General features: G+C 56.8%; 2 protein-coding genes across 4 annotated transcripts; one reads left to right on the top strand and one right to left on the bottom strand.

The window, feature by feature from the left end:
* Positions 1 to 5,212: 5,212 nt before the first annotated feature.
* On the top strand, positions 5,213 to 8,193 carry GAMT (guanidinoacetate N-methyltransferase). Its single transcript, XM_068980399.1, has 6 exons — positions 5,213 to 5,445; positions 6,430 to 6,575; positions 6,692 to 6,755; positions 7,013 to 7,080; positions 7,284 to 7,394; positions 7,869 to 8,193. Exons 1-6 carry the CDS (start codon positions 5,265 to 5,267, stop codon positions 8,007 to 8,009), a joined length of 711 nt encoding a protein of 236 aa, XP_068836500.1. The 5' UTR covers positions 5,213 to 5,264; the 3' UTR covers positions 8,010 to 8,193.
* Positions 8,194 to 8,489: 296 nt separating this feature from the next.
* NDUFS7 (NADH:ubiquinone oxidoreductase core subunit S7) lies at positions 8,490 to 14,527 on the bottom strand. Of its 3 annotated transcripts, none has more exons than XM_068980628.1 (9): positions 14,432 to 14,527; positions 12,804 to 12,837; positions 11,860 to 11,928; positions 11,374 to 11,491; positions 9,984 to 10,163; positions 9,855 to 9,901; positions 9,686 to 9,732; positions 9,297 to 9,385; positions 8,490 to 8,792 (listed from the first exon to the last, which is right to left on the bottom strand). In XM_068980628.1, the coding sequence occupies exons 1-9, from the start codon at positions 14,445 to 14,447 to the stop codon at positions 8,673 to 8,675; spliced, it is 720 nt and encodes a 239-aa protein (XP_068836729.1). In that variant the 5' UTR covers positions 14,448 to 14,527; the 3' UTR covers positions 8,490 to 8,672. The 3 variants fall into 3 exon arrangements, with proteins under 3 accessions (XP_068836729.1, XP_068836730.1, XP_068836731.1); XM_068980629.1 differs by lacking the exon at positions 14,432 to 14,527 and adding an exon at positions 12,955 to 13,046; XM_068980630.1 differs by lacking the exon at positions 9,686 to 9,732 and having other exon boundaries at positions 8,492 to 8,792; positions 14,432 to 14,524.
* Between the last annotated feature and the right edge of the window lie 141 nt (positions 14,528 to 14,668).

Here is a 14,668-nt window from a genome sequence, read left to right as displayed (position 1 = left end):
TTAAAGTAATGTACTTTTATGGACTTCCCTGGCAGCCCAATTGTTAAGACACCACCCCTCCATTGCAGGGAGCAGGGGTTCAATCCCTAGTTGGGGAACTAAGATCCCCATGCAGCAAAGTAAATAAATAAAAACACAGACACTTACCCAAGATAAAACAAGCAGCCATGTACCTGTCACTGAAACCAACACATTTTAGCATTTTTGTAACTTTTGCTTCAGATCTTTTTAAAGAGATGAACTTGACAGCTTGCTTTTCCCTCCTCTCCATTCACTTCCTTCTTCCCACCCCAGGGCAAACAGTGAATCAAAAACGGGTATGTGCACACTTTCTTGAATGTAACTCCTAACATGGGTTGTTCAGGCATACCCAAAACACAGAATACAGTTTTTGCCCTTTTCTCAATTGCAGTAAAATATACCAGTTAACATTGTAACCATGTATCAGTACAGAGCTCAGTGGCATTAAACACATTCACACTGTCATGCAGCGGCCCCCACCCCACCGCCCGCCCCTGATCATCTGACTTTCTCATCTTCCCAAACTGAAACTCTGTCCCCACGAAACACTGACTCCCCATCCCCTCCCCCAGTCCTGGCCCCACCATCCACTTCCTGTTTCTGGATCTGACACTTCTAGGGACCTCCTGTGAGTGAAATCAAACAGTGTGTGTCCTTCTGTGTCTGGCTTCTCTCCCTGAGCATCATGTCCTCAAGGTCCATCCATGTGGTAGTGAGGGTCAGCGCTTCACCCTTTTCGTGGCTGAGTGATAGTCCCCCGTGTGTGGAAGGACCACATACTGTTTATTCATCACCCACTGACAGACACTTGGGTAATTTCTACCCTTTGGTTACTGTGGATAATACTGCTATGAACGTGGATGTACAAATGCCTTTTGTGTGTCCTAAGTTGCTCAGTTGTGTCCAACTCTGTGCAAGACCCCATGGACTATAGCCCACCAGACTCCTCTGTCCATGAGATTCTCCAGGCAAGGATACTGGAGTGGGTTGCCATGTCCTCCTCTAGGGAAGCTACCCAACTCAGGGATCAAACCCAAGTCTCTTATGTCTCCCGCATTGGCGAGTGGGTTCTTTACCACTAGTGCCACGTAGGAAGCCCATTGGACCCTTTTAATTTAAAAACTATACGTAATATTGTGTACAGAGAAAATATATGGCATGGACATTGCCTGGTAGAGGAGAGACCTAGACAGGGGGCAGGGATCATGGGGATTTTGTTTTGTCATAGCTGCCAGGTGACATGCACTTATTATTTATTTCTTGTCCATCCTTCAATATGCTTTGAGTCTGGGTGGGGCCAGGGCAGGACCCTCGGGGTGAGGAACTTGATATGTGCTGAATAACTGGGTGACTCATTTTCCAGGAAGGAGCTGCGGGCTGCTCTGGAAGGGGGCTGGGAAGCTTTCTGTTCAGGGCCACACAGTAAATGTTTTCGGCTCTGAAGCTCTGTGGCAATGACTCTGTGCTGTTATAATCGGAAAGCATCAGAGTTCATATGGAAACAAATAGCTGTGACTATCAACTTTATTTACAGACACACCAATGTGACTGTCATATAATTTCCGTGCGTCTCAAATACTTTTGATTTTCGTTCAACCATTTAAAGATGTAAAAGAAAAAAATTTTTATCTCACATACATCCTTGCGTGCTTAGTCACTCAGTTGTGTTTGACTCTTTTCGATCCCATGGACTGTAGCCCACCAGGCTCCTCTGTCCATGGGATTTCCCAGGCAAGAATACTGGAGTGGGTTGCCATTCCCTTCTCTAGAGGTCCTTCCCCATCAGGGATTGAACCTGCATCTGTCTCCTGCACTGGCAGGCAGATTCTTTATCTACTGAGGCTATAACCAAACCACAGAAAGGGGATGTGACCTGCAGGCCAGAGTTTGACAACTCCATAAGTTGGAATGTTTTGATCAACGGTGTCACCTTTCTAATCAGAAAATAAATATTTTCTTTCTTTTAAAACATCTCTGAAGACTGCATTCTGGAGTCAGGTACACCCCTGTTCCCATCCTCTCTGCCACTGATTCACTGCGTGTCCGAGAAAGTCACCTTCTTTCTCTGAGTCCAAGTCTGCGAAATGCGGATAACAGGGCACAGACGCTAGGCTCTCTTGAGAAAAGTGGACACAAGGAACCACCATGTGTCATTTATTTGAAGACATCAGCGGGGCAAGAGTGGTCACTCCACTGAGAGAAGAGGACACTGGCCGCCGAGGCTGGAACAGAGAGCCCTGTGCTGAGTTGCCAGCCAGGTTGTGCCACGCTCTCAGCCACTCTTGGGGATGGAGTTCCGGCTGTTTGTCGGCAACCACTGGTAGGTGGCAGCTTGACCAGACACGGGAGGTTCCATATCTCCTGGCAGCAAAGCTGCAGGTGACAGTACCATTTGACTCCCTTCCTCTGCCGCCATGGCTTCCTCTTAGGGTCTGAGTGGGCAGCAGCTTCTGAGAATGACCCCTACTCCATGGGCTCCTGGAGTCCCTACCCTTGTGCACCTGGCTTCTAACCAACAGGACATGGCCAGGGTGTGGGGATGTCCTTCTGTGACCAGACTGTAAACAGTTTTGACTTCTGTCTTGCTAGAAGCCACGGCGAAAATTCAGGAAGACCCACGTGGCCAGGAACTGAATGGAGCCAACTGCCAATGAGCAACCCTGGAAGCAGACCCATCCCCAGCTGGGTTTCAGATGAGTCTCCCAGCCCTGGGCAGCATTTCAGTTGCAGCCATGCCACAGGCTGTGAAGCAGAGGACCTGCTAAGCTGCACCTGAATCTGACCCACAGAAAGATGCTAAACTGGGTTGCTTTAAGCAGCTATATTTGCAGCAGTCTGTTATACAGCAATAGCAATGAGGGCTTCTCTGGAAGCTCAGTGGTAAAGAACACACCTGCCAATGCAGGAGACATGGGTTTGATCCCTGGGTCCAGATGACCCCTTGGAGATGGAAATGGAAACCCACTCCAATGTTCTTGCCTGGAGAATCCCATGGACAGAGGAGCCTGGCAAACTACAGTCCATGGGGTCACAGAGAGTCAGACATGACTTTGTGACTGAACGACAAACAACAATAGCTAATGAATACAGCCTGCCTTCTCCTGATTCTGGCTGGGCATTCTGGAGCATTGCTTGAATTGGGTGACATTAGTGAGTGCCTCCTGTGTACAAGCGTGGCTCAAGGATACTGGGGTGCATGCCTCCAAAGCCCCCACCACAGTGCCCAGCACAGCCGTAACCAGACAATATGAACTCATGTGAGACAAAAAGCAGTGTGAGCGGAGCCCTAGTGACTGGTGCCTGGGACATCTATTCACCATGCCTCTTCCTGAGAGTCTCTTCCATCCAGACCACATGAGAACCAATGTACCCCAAGATTTAATCAAGCACTTTCTGTGTACCAGGTGGGTCAGACAGACAATACCACCTTAAAGAAATACCGTCAGTGAGTAAAATACCAAAGAGAGGTACCAGAGATAAAACAGCTTCAAATGGGCTGTACTCAGCCGGGAAGGGGGGGTGCCTCCCAGAGGAGGTGTGGCTGCAGCCATGAAGCAGAAAGAGAAGGCAACCAGGCCAGGAGAGGAGAAGCTGTCCAGGCAGAGGAAAGAGTGTGTGCAAAGGACTGGGGGCAGGAGGGACACAGGAGCTCTGCAGGGGGTGGGCAGGTCCTGTGGGGAGGAGTCTGGAGCCAGGTCAGGGCTGTTAGCAGCCATCCAGAGGTGGACACAGAAGGGCGTGGATTGTTGTTGTTCATTTGCTGTCATGTCCCACTCTCTGTGACCCCATGGATTGCATCACGCCAGGCTCCCTGTCCTCCACTATTTCCCACAGTTTGCTCAGATTCATGTCCATTGAGTTGATGATGTTACCTAACAGTCTCATTCTCTGTCGCTCTCTTCTCTTGCCTTCAATCTTTCCCAGCATCAGGATTTTTTCCAGTGAGTCAGCTCTTTGGTGGCCAAAGTATTGGAGCTTCAGCATTAGCCCTTCCAATGAATATTCAGGATTGATTTCCTTTAGGATTGACTGGTTTGATCTTCTTGCAATTCAAAGGACTCTCAAGAGACTTCTCCAACACTATAGTTCAAAAGCACCAGTTCTTCCGCACTCAGCCTTCTTTATGGTTCAACTCTCACAACTGTACTTGACTACTGTGGAAAACCATAGCTTTGGCTGTATGAATCTTTGTTCAGACCTCAGCCTCTCTGGGCCTCAGTTTTCCCACATGTTCACTGGGATGTGCGAAAGGTTTGGCAGGTATGGAGTGTTCCAGACTCACACCCTGTGTGCAGACAGGAAAAGGGAGAGCCTGGAGGACATCCCAGCTCCACTTGGGGCCGGGTCCCAGAATGGCAGGCAGAGGACATAGCTGACTCCCAGGATGCCCTGGGACGAGACAGCAGGGGTGGGCTGTCCTGCCTACTGTCCTGGGGAGGAGGGTCTGGCAACTGCTGACTGCTGGGGTGAGTGTTTCAGTCCCAGTGCTGGAGGCCTCTGTGCCCTGAGTTGCTTATCGGGCCTCTGGGGTCTCAGGTAGCATGGGGGAGTGATATGAGCTCAGGAAGGGTGGTCAGGGTTTGTTCTGGGTCCCTGCACCCCTGCACTCACAGTCGTAAGGTTGCCAGCTTTGCCTGTGGAGTATTAGTTTCCCCACCTGTAAAGTGAGGAGGGATAAGGGAACTAACTCCCTGGTGGTCCAGTGGTTGGGACTTGGTGGCGCTTTCACTGCGCATCCCAGTTTCAATCCTTGGTCAGGGAAATAAGATCCCATAAGCCATGTGGCACGCCCAAAACTAAAAATTTAATAAATAAGATAAAAATGATGAGGATAAAAGAAGCCACTGCAACACTTCTGAAGGATGAGTAATCGTAAACACTAAAGCACGTCCAACCCTGCCTGGAAAATCCTTAGACCTTCACACTCCAGCAAGGAGGGCTATGTTGATGCGGTCGGTGGTGACAGATGAGGAAACTGAGGCAGGAAAGCGACAGGGTGAGGACCCCGAGGGCTCTAGTGCCTGGTCTACCCGCCGCTAGGCGCTGGAGGCTTCGCGAGAGACCGTCGCGGTGATCCGGGACCCACCGCGGTCGCTAGAGGCCGCTCGTGCCGCTGCGCAATGAGCTCGCGCCCCGCGCCGTCCGTCCCGCCCACCACCCGCCCCGCCCCCTGCCCAGAAGGCCCTGCAGGGACGGGGCCCTGCCACTCCGGAGCTTGCAGGGTGCGCGGTGTATCCAGCAGCATGAGCGCCCCCGCCGCGACCCCTATCTTCGCGCCCGGCGAGAATTGCAGCCCCGCGTGGCGGGCTGCGCCCGCGGCCTACGACGAGTCGGACACGCACCTGCAGATCCTGGGCAAGCCGGTGATGGAGCGCTGGGAGACCCCCTACATGCACGCGCTGGCGGCCGCCGCCGCCTCCAGAGGTAGCCCGGCCCGGCGAGCGGGGCCGACCGAGGCCAGCCCGCTCTCCGGCGACGCGGCGGAGTCTCTGTGCGCCTTTTTTCCTCGCCCGGAATGTAGGGCCGCTCGCAAGGGTAGCGGGGTTGTCCTGGGGGCGCTGCGGGCGCCTTGAGTACCAGGAACGCCCTCTCCAGGAGCACTGACGCCCCCACTCGGGGATGGGGGTGAATCGGGGGATGGGTTCTCAGAGACGCGGAACTCAGCGCCCCGCCCCCCCCAACCCCGCGCGAGGCCGAAGACGGGGAATAGCAGCCTGGAGAGGTGCTGCCCAAGCCCACGTGGGGACTTATGCCTAGGAGTCGCGGGAGGCCCACCTCAGCTAATAGCTCCGGGAAAGCTAAGGCCAGGAGACAGCTGTTGGAGATGGCCCTGCACCAGGTGTCAGAGCCCGTGGGGTGCTGAGGGATCCCCACAACCCCAGAGGCTGTGCGTGCCGCCTGTGGGCCTCTGTGTCCCCATCTACCAAATGGGCACAGCCAGCGTCCCTGCTTGGTTAGGGTGTTTCTGCCTCCGTTTTTGACCCAAAGGGGATCAATCCCCGCCCTCTTCTGTTCCAGGCCTGGGCCTTGAATCCTGGTTCTTCCTTGTCCTTTGTTGACTTCACTGTTGCAGGGCTGGGGACTGCCCAAATCGGCAGATAAGCACCCTCAGTGTAAACAGCCTGGGCCAGGGCTCAAGGTCCAGGGTCTGTCTTGCTCCCTGGCCTGGCCAGCCCAGTAGTTGTTGTCCATGGCCTCCCTGGCAGGCCACCCTCCCTGGCTACTGGCCCGGGCCCACACTGTTCCCTCTCAGAGCTGCTGTGTTCTGTCCCACCTCTGCTTTGCTGTGCCGCCTGGTCCTTGTGGCAAATGTTTCTCCCCGCCAAAGCTGTGCCCCCGTGCCCCCTCCTCCAGGTAGCCTCACCAGCCCCACCCTGCGGGTAACACCTGGGCTCTCTGTCTGCCTAGGGGGCCGGGTGCTAGAAGTGGGCTTCGGCATGGCCATCGCAGCCACAAAGGTGCAGGAGGCTCCCATCGAGGAGCACTGGATCATTGAGTGCAACGAGGGCGTCTTCCAGCGGCTCCAGGATTGGGCCCTGCAGCAGCCACACAAGGTGCCTGTTTCTGCCCTTGGCCCCTGTCTTCAGGGTGAAGGCCCTGCCCCCTCCCTTGTAACAGATGGGAGTTCTGGGCCCCCCTCTGACCTAGCCTTTTTCTCCTCTGCCCCAAGGTGGTTCCCTTGAAAGGCCTGTGGGAGGAAGTGGCACCCACCCTGCCAGACAGTCACTTTGATGGTGAGGGGCTCTGGGAGCTGGGGGGTTGCTCTGCAGGGCCTGCCAGCCCCTCTGCCTGCTTATGAAGCCTTGACATTTCACTGGGGCACAGAGCCAAGAGGCAGGCACGGACAGGTGCACGTACACCTCCTTAAGGACGGAAGAGACATGATGCGTAGAAGTGGCCATGGCACTTGGGGCCTCCCCAAGGCTCCCACTGGCAGCCCTGCCTGGTGAGGCTGCCCCCCCAACCATGTGACTTCCATCCTCCCACACAGGGATCCTGTACGATACGTACCCGCTGTCGGAGGAGACCTGGCACACTCACCAGTTCAACTTCATTCGGGTAGGGCCACTGATGGTGGAATGTGGGCTACCAGCCACAGGATGGAGGGCCAGCCCCGTGGGGGGCACCTCCTGTCCATGCAGGGATCACCTCTCCTTCCACTATTCCCCTGACCTGCCAGGAGGTGGGAGGTCCACTGGGAACACCTCTGCCCACCCTCACATCCCTTCCTGACCACTGTTCACCCCCATCCCCACCCCCAGGACCATGCCTTCCGCCTGCTGAAGCCAGGGGGTGTCCTCACCTACTGCAACCTCACCTCCTGGGGGGAGCTGATGAAGACCAAGTATTCGGACATCACCACCATGTTTGAGGTGCCCCACCCCCATCCTGGGCAGTAACTCTGGGTGGGAAGGCAGCTGTGATCTGGGGAGGGTTTCTGGTTTCCGCCAGCCCTAAGGGCTGATCTCCTCAGTGGACTCAGCGCCCACTTGTACATCAGGAGAGGTCAGTCTCTCCAGGCTGACATCTGGTGGCTCCCCCAGTCCCTGGGATACACGGATGCACCCGAGTCACCGCACCCCTCCCTCTGCCCTCCTGCACCCAGGCTTCTCTTTATTGGTCTGGCCAGCTTTGTCTCAGGCCTTTGCCCACTTGGTTTCCTCTATCTGCGAGGACGTACTAGGCGATACCCCCTAACAGCCTGGAAGGAGTGTTAGAACACCTGAAGACACCCACACCCAGGCCTCCGACCCCGCCTAGCCCCCAGGGTACCTGGCAGAGGGGCGGGCTGCAGAGCGTCACCACTGCCGGCCACTCCCCATTACCTGGCGCCTCCCTCTGGCCAGGAGACCCAGGTGCCGGCCCTGCTGGAGGCGGGCTTCCGGCGGGATAACATACGCACGCAGGTCTTGGAGCTGGTCCCACCAGCCGACTGCCGCTACTACGCCTTCCCGCGGATGATCACGCCCCTGGTCACCAAGCACTGAGCCCAAGGGCCAGCTGCCCACGCCGCCCAGGGGCCCTGGATTTCGGGAACACCTACCCCTACTCAGTGCCTTTGTGACCGGAATTGAGGGCTCCAGCCCTCAACCCTGGTCCAGACCCACACCAGCCTCCCTATCCCTCTCTGCCAGAGGACCTGGGGATGAAATAAACGCTAATGCTGGTCTGGCCCATCAGCAGTGGGACACAAGTGTGTTTTTGCTTTTATTTTTCCTGCCTCTCCAAAGAATGGTAAAAGGAAAAAAATCTGCTACAAGCGCTTTTCGGAGCCGGTGGCTATTCCCCACTAGTTTCCGATCTCCCGTCCCGCCCTCGTCAGACACTGACAATCAATCACCGATGGCCCCTCCCACCCTCCCGCTGGTGGGCACCTGGGGTCCTCAGAAGAGGCTGAACTAGGTCAGGGCCACACAGGGTGGCAGCCCCAAGATCCAGACCCTCTGGTCCCACCCAGTCAGGCTGCACCCCAGCTCTCCCGTCATCCTGTTTCCTCTGACTCCACGCCCTCCCGGGGCCTCAGCTTCCCCCCACACGAGAGCAAGGCCCCGTCCTCCCCGCAGGTCCCCAGCCCCGGCCCACAGAGCACGCTGGGCGGGAGCGCAGGGAGGGTTGATCGGGTTTATTGACCGCCTCTTGGGGTACGATGCTCAGGGCGGCCGGGCGCCAGCACTACCTGCGGTACCAGATCCGCAACCTCTTTTCCCGTTTGATCTTCTTCTGCAGCTGCAGAATGCCATAGAGCAGGGCCTCGGCTGTAGGCGGGCAGCCTAGAGGGGGGCGGTGCAAGCGGTGCCTCAAGCTCCTGAATCCTCCACCCAACGCCAGTTGGGATGGGCTTGGGGGTGGGCAGGTGGGCGGAGCCACCCTCGGGGTCCAGGCCCGCCCGCCAGACGGAATGAACCCAGGACTGGACCTCCAGGCCAAGACGTGGGTGGGGGAAGGCCCAGAGGGCCCCACCCAGGTGAGCTGCCCTGTCCACGGCCCTTACCCCCACGTGACCTGGCTCTGGACCCAGGAGACAAGTATGGGCGGCCTGCTGACACCCAGGCCACACTGCTCCGCCCCCCAGGACCCTTGCAAAGAGGTAGGGGCAAGCTGGAGCGAGGTGAATCTGGGTAAACTCAAAAGACCTACAACTGGGGAGACCTTCCAGGGACAACGGGGGGAAAGGCTGAGGTGTCACTCTTCTGGGACCCTAGGTCTGCTCATGCGTCACAGGGCGAGCCCTCTCAATGGGGGAGAGGGGGTTCTGTGTGCCCAGAGGGGCTCACCTGGGACGTAGATGTCCACTGGAACGATGCGGTCACAGCCCCGCACCACTGAGTAGGAGTAGTGGTAGTAGCCACCTCCGTTGGCGCAGCTGGGGGAGGGGAGTGGGGCTGTGAGGGCCTTTCCTGGCCACCCTGGCCACCTCTCTCCCCGCTCCCAACCTCCAACCCACACCTCTTCCATAGATATAGTGGGTGCACAACCCTGTAAATGCGCCAAAACCCACGGAATATTACACTTTGAAAGGGTGAATTTTATAGTATGTGAATTCCACCTCCACCAAGAAATTAGATGACTACACAGCCTTTAATGGCGTGGAGAAATAAGAGCTTGCCAGATGGGGAGAAGGCTGCAGCACCCCCAGAGCAGGATGTCCCTCCCATGGTCCTACCGTGGACACAGACAGGAACTGGACAGGCTGCTGGAGTGAGGGCACGACTGTCATGGGACAGAAGGGAACATTCTGGATGACCCCAGTGAGAAAGCAGCACAGAAAGACAGGAGAGAGGCCAGTGTGTCACCGGCGTCTGTCATCCGACCCTGCCCCACTGGGCACTCACCTCCCCATGGATACGACATAGCGGGGCTCTGGCATCTGGTCGTAGACCTGGAAGAGACAGGGGTCTGTGCGGCTCAAGGCTGGAGGGTGGGGGACGGGGAGTAAGGGTGAGCCTTGGAGCTGGGCCCACCTTGCGGAGCGCAGGGGCCATCTTGTTGGTGAGCGTCCCAGCCACTATCATCACATCGGACTGGCGCGGGCTGGCACGGAAGACCACGCCAAAGCGGTCCATGTCATAGCGGGGAGCTGCCATGTGCATCATCTCCACAGCACAGCAGGCCAGGCCAAAGGTCATGGGCCACAGTGAGCTCTGCAGGGCAGGATGGGTGGCCAGTGAGCAGACTGAGGGGCCCACCATGTTTAAAGAAACTGGGCGATTTCACGAAGAAAAATCCAGATGCCTAGCCTTTCTTCAAAGATGACCCCTTAGCCCACAGTGACTACATGACCTCCAGACCTCCAAGGCATTCTGGATGCTGGTCACCAGCCTGAGCATGCTGCCTCAGCCCAGGACTGCCTGCCAAGAGGGCAAAGTGAGTTCGGCCAGTGGGTCCATGCTTCCCAGCAGCTATGTTACCAAAAAGAAAAACGAACAGAAAAGCCCTAAAACCAACTGCAAATAGTTTTAATGATACAGTGCACACAACCCCCGTCTCCCCTAAATCTGGCCTCCAATATGGCACATGCTGCTCTGGGTGCCCAGTGATCACTTCTGGCACAGATTTAGAGCCTGAGACTAAGCCCCTGCAGGGCCTTTTTCCCAACAGTGCCTGAACTAAAAGGGCCAACTCCTCCAGGAAGCCCTCCTGGATGCACCCTGACTTCCCTCCGACTTGTAGTGTCTGATTCCCACCACCTCCTACCACCCACGACCCCAGCTGTTCTCTCTGCTTGTCTGTGTCCATTCTGGGATCTGGCCAAGGTCCCTGCTGCCCTGCAGATGTGCTAATTCAGGTGACAGGGCTTGGGCCATCCAGAGGGCAAGGGAAGCCCAACATGGCAGGGTACCCGAGTGGTGCCCACCATAATGACATGGCCACCCTGGAGCTGCGGGTCTGGAGCGGCGTTTGCTGCAGCCCTGCTGATCACACATGGACATTGTACAGTACCATCAATGGGGGCCTGTTCCCCAGCGGGGCGCCCTAGGGGCACTGAAAGGAGCCCCTGTCCTAGGGCAGAGGACATGTGTCTTAAGGAGACACAGATGAGCACGAGGGTACCCAGACTGTCCCAAGGCCAACATGAGAGGTGGGGTGGAAGTTAGGATATCTGCTGGGAAGGAGCTACTGTTTTCATCTCCCATTTCCAGTTAAAAACATGGGTTTTACATTAAAAGAAAAAAGAGAGGAACAGAAGACAGAAGGACAGGAAGGAGGTGGGTCATTCTCTCTGGGAGGTGGCAGGGGGAAGGGCAGAGATCCTGAGAATCAGAGCCTCAGGTCTCCACACAGAGGGGCCTGGCCCGCTCTGTGGCCACATGGCAGCAGGGGCCTGAGGGACAGAGACAGGGAGGGGCTCACCCGGCGCGCCCAGTTGATGAGGTCGTCCAGCTTGGCCACCACATACTCGCCCCGGCTGCTGGGAAGTGCGGCAGGTTTGGGGACCACGGCTCTGGCCTGGGATACAGCGGGCTGGGTGCTGGGCATGGACACATGGCATGGGGAGGCGTCAGCCAGGCAGGCGCCCCCTCTGCCCCCACCTGCTGCCCAGGCCTGGGGCAGGACACGCCTCGCTGCAGTCCCAGGGAGACCTTGTCCTCTCAGGGACTTGGTCTCCTTATCTGGAAAACAGGTTTGGCTGACACACTCTGTCAGGAAGCTCCTGGTCTGGACATGTGCAGCCATCAGCCTGGATGTGCAGGACGGGGCTGGGCAGGACTCTGAGGGCAAGGATTCCTGGTATTGCCCCACTGGGTAGTGGGAGGGCCCCAGGGTTGCCATGGGCCAGTGCTGTGCCGGTGGGGGCGGGGTGGCTAGTGGGGTAGCTCTCGGGAAGGCTGGCCTCACCTGCTCGGGCTGTCAGCAGCCATGCCTGAATGGACCCCTCGCACCTGCAGAGCGGCACCCATGCCAGAGCTGTCGGGAGATGGACCACACATGACAGGGAGCCCGGAGTGCCTGCTGACAGGGTCACCCCGGGACCAGCGTTGGGGGACCGACCAGGGGCCAAATATAGCCCTCCGCCTGTTTTTTGTAAATTAAGTTTTACTGACACACAGCCATGCCCGTTCACTTTCTTGGTAGCTGTGGCGGTTTTTAAAGAGCCGAAAACGTCCACTAACTGGCCCTTTGCGGAAACAAATCTGCTGATCCCTGGTCTAGAGAGTGCCTGCTCTGCATCTGAAATTTTCCTTGTTTTCCCATTTTCCCTTTGCTTTGCATTATCTATTTTATTCTTAGGGGAAAAGCCTATCAAAATAAAATCAGCCCAAATCCACACTGTCCTCAGAGCCCCCAACTCCCCTCCATTAAGAAGACCCTCCCCTGGCGTTTGGGGGAGAATGGATACATGTATATATATGACTGAGTCTCTTCACTGGAACTATCACAACATTGTTAATCACCTGCAACCCAAAACAAAACGTTTTTGGTATTAAAAAAAAAAAAAGACGACCCTCCCCTGAGATCTGCTGTGTCCCTGAAAGCTTGGGGCTGGGGCTGGATTTCTGGGCTTTGTTTGCAGCCACCTGCCTTCCCATCCCAAGGAGGTTTGCACAGGGCTGCTGCCTGAGCAAATGCACTAGAAGCCTTCCAGTGTCAGGTAATGGCTGAGTTGAGGGCACGAGGGCAGGGAAACATGGGTCTGGAGGCCAGGTGACCCCCCAACCTGGCACTGTTGGAGGACTCTCCCGAGTCTGAGGCACCCTAATGGCTCTGTCTAAGCCCCTCCCAGCCAGGGCCTCACTGCTCTGGGTAGAGGGTCAGGATCAGAGCCCGAGGCAGGCACTCACCGCACAGCAAGGATCGGGTGGAACAGGCGGGGAGCTGCAGAGAGAACCACAGGGTGGAGGCAGTGAGCTGAGGCAGCATCAGAGGCCACACCGGCTGGGAGTGTCCAGCCAGGCATTTGCCTGCCAGGACCTAGCACCCCTTCTCTCTCACCCTCAGTCTATCTAGACTCCATTTAACAAATGTTTGATACAGAGCGATCTTTCAGGGGACTTCCCTGGTGGTCGAGGGGTCAGGACTCCGTGCTTAGATTCTGCAAGCTGTGAGGTATAGCCAAAAAAAGAAAAAAGCCATCTTTCAGAATACAAAGCAGACACCAGACAGTGTCCAGTGTCATTCCTCTGTTTCCAATGACACAGTCCACACTGGAGGCCAGTGCTCCTTTGCTCAGGCACATTAGTGTCCCACCTACCTCAGGGCCTTGCACTTGCCATGCTCTCTGCCTGGAGCACCCAGCCCTTCTTGTGGGACGGGTTTCAGCTCAACTGCCTGGGTCTACACTAGCTTCCTAGGCCCTCCTGATCCTGCCACATCCCCATGTGTGGTGCCTGCCTGCCCCAGATGCAAGGGCCTCCCTGGCTTCACTTAGTGTCTGTCATGGCCTTGACTCAGACTGACAGGTGTGTGTCAAGTTAACATATCCACAGACTTCAGCGAGGCTCCAGGCCCTGGCTGGGAGTTCGGGAGTTCCAGGGACTGGGCAACTCCAGACTCCTGTGTGAGCTGCCTCTGTCTCAGCCTCAGCCCCCCACCCTGACCTTAGTTAGGGCTTTGGGTAAGCTCACAGCACAGTAAACGCCCTTCACCTTCAAGGTGAAGGAATTTCAACCTCTGGTCCAGACTTAGCAAGAGGCTGCTGGTAAGGATTCAAAAGGCCAGCGAACTTGCACGGGAAGGAAAAACACCCATTTTATGGTCACCCACGTCTTACTAAAAATTTGGCCTTTCCTTAGTATAGCCCAAACTACAGCAGTATTAGCAGGACGCAGGCATTTCACCAACAGAAATGACAGTGGTTTCTTAACTACGCCACAGGGACTGCTGCCAACCCTGTGTAAAGGAACGTGCCCACTCCATTCCTTCAAGGACACAGCAGTTGGCAGACCCGCCACTAGACTCTGGCCTTCCAGGCATGACTAATGAAGCACCCGGACTGCGAACAGATCCCTGGTTCCCAGACAGTATCTTGACAGCTGTCAGTATACCCACTTTACTTTACAATCCTGGGAATCCATCCTAGGCGCTTAATCGCTAATCGGAGGAGGAAAGGGCCCTGGAGCAGCCAGGGTTAGGACGCCTGCGCAGCGGGTGACCGACCCCTTCCCAGGGTGGCAGGCTGCCCTGGGTCGCGTTCCGGCCCTGTGCCAGGCCGCGTGACCTCCAGGGGGGTCCCAGCCTCTCTCTGGGCCTCACTTTTCTCCCTGCCAGGGCTGTACCCACCAGCGCCGCCTCTTCCCGGGAATTTCAGGGGCAGCATCCTGGGCCAAATGTGGGCCCCTTCTGCCCCCGCCTGGAATTCCTCCCAGAGATGGCAGCCTGCATCACCCTCGGCCTCCGCTTGCCCGAGCGGCTGAGGGTAAAGTCTCCCGGAGCGAACCAAGCCCGGACCCCGCCGCCCTGACCCGCTCACCCGCCAGCGCCGCCATCTTGGCCTCGGCCTTCAGACAACCTCTACGGTCCGTCCTCTGTAGCGCTCCGGATGCCCCGGGCCGTCGCCCAAAGCGGCTCGGGTGGTGCGGAAAAACCGGAACTCGGGTGGGGACGTTCCGCCTCTGTGGACGCCCCACCGCCGCGCGACTCCGACACCCCACGCGGAAATAGAAGAACACGGAGGTGCGGGCGGAGAGTCTTGGCAAAAGGAAGAGGG

Source organism: Capricornis sumatraensis, chromosome 9 (assembly GCF_032405125.1).
Source record: "Capricornis sumatraensis isolate serow.1 chromosome 9, serow.2, whole genome shotgun sequence".
NCBI lineage: Eukaryota > Metazoa > Chordata > Mammalia > Artiodactyla > Bovidae > Capricornis > Capricornis sumatraensis.
The sequence above is the reverse complement of the archived record's forward strand: the minus strand, read 5'-3'. Positions and strand labels throughout refer to the sequence as shown.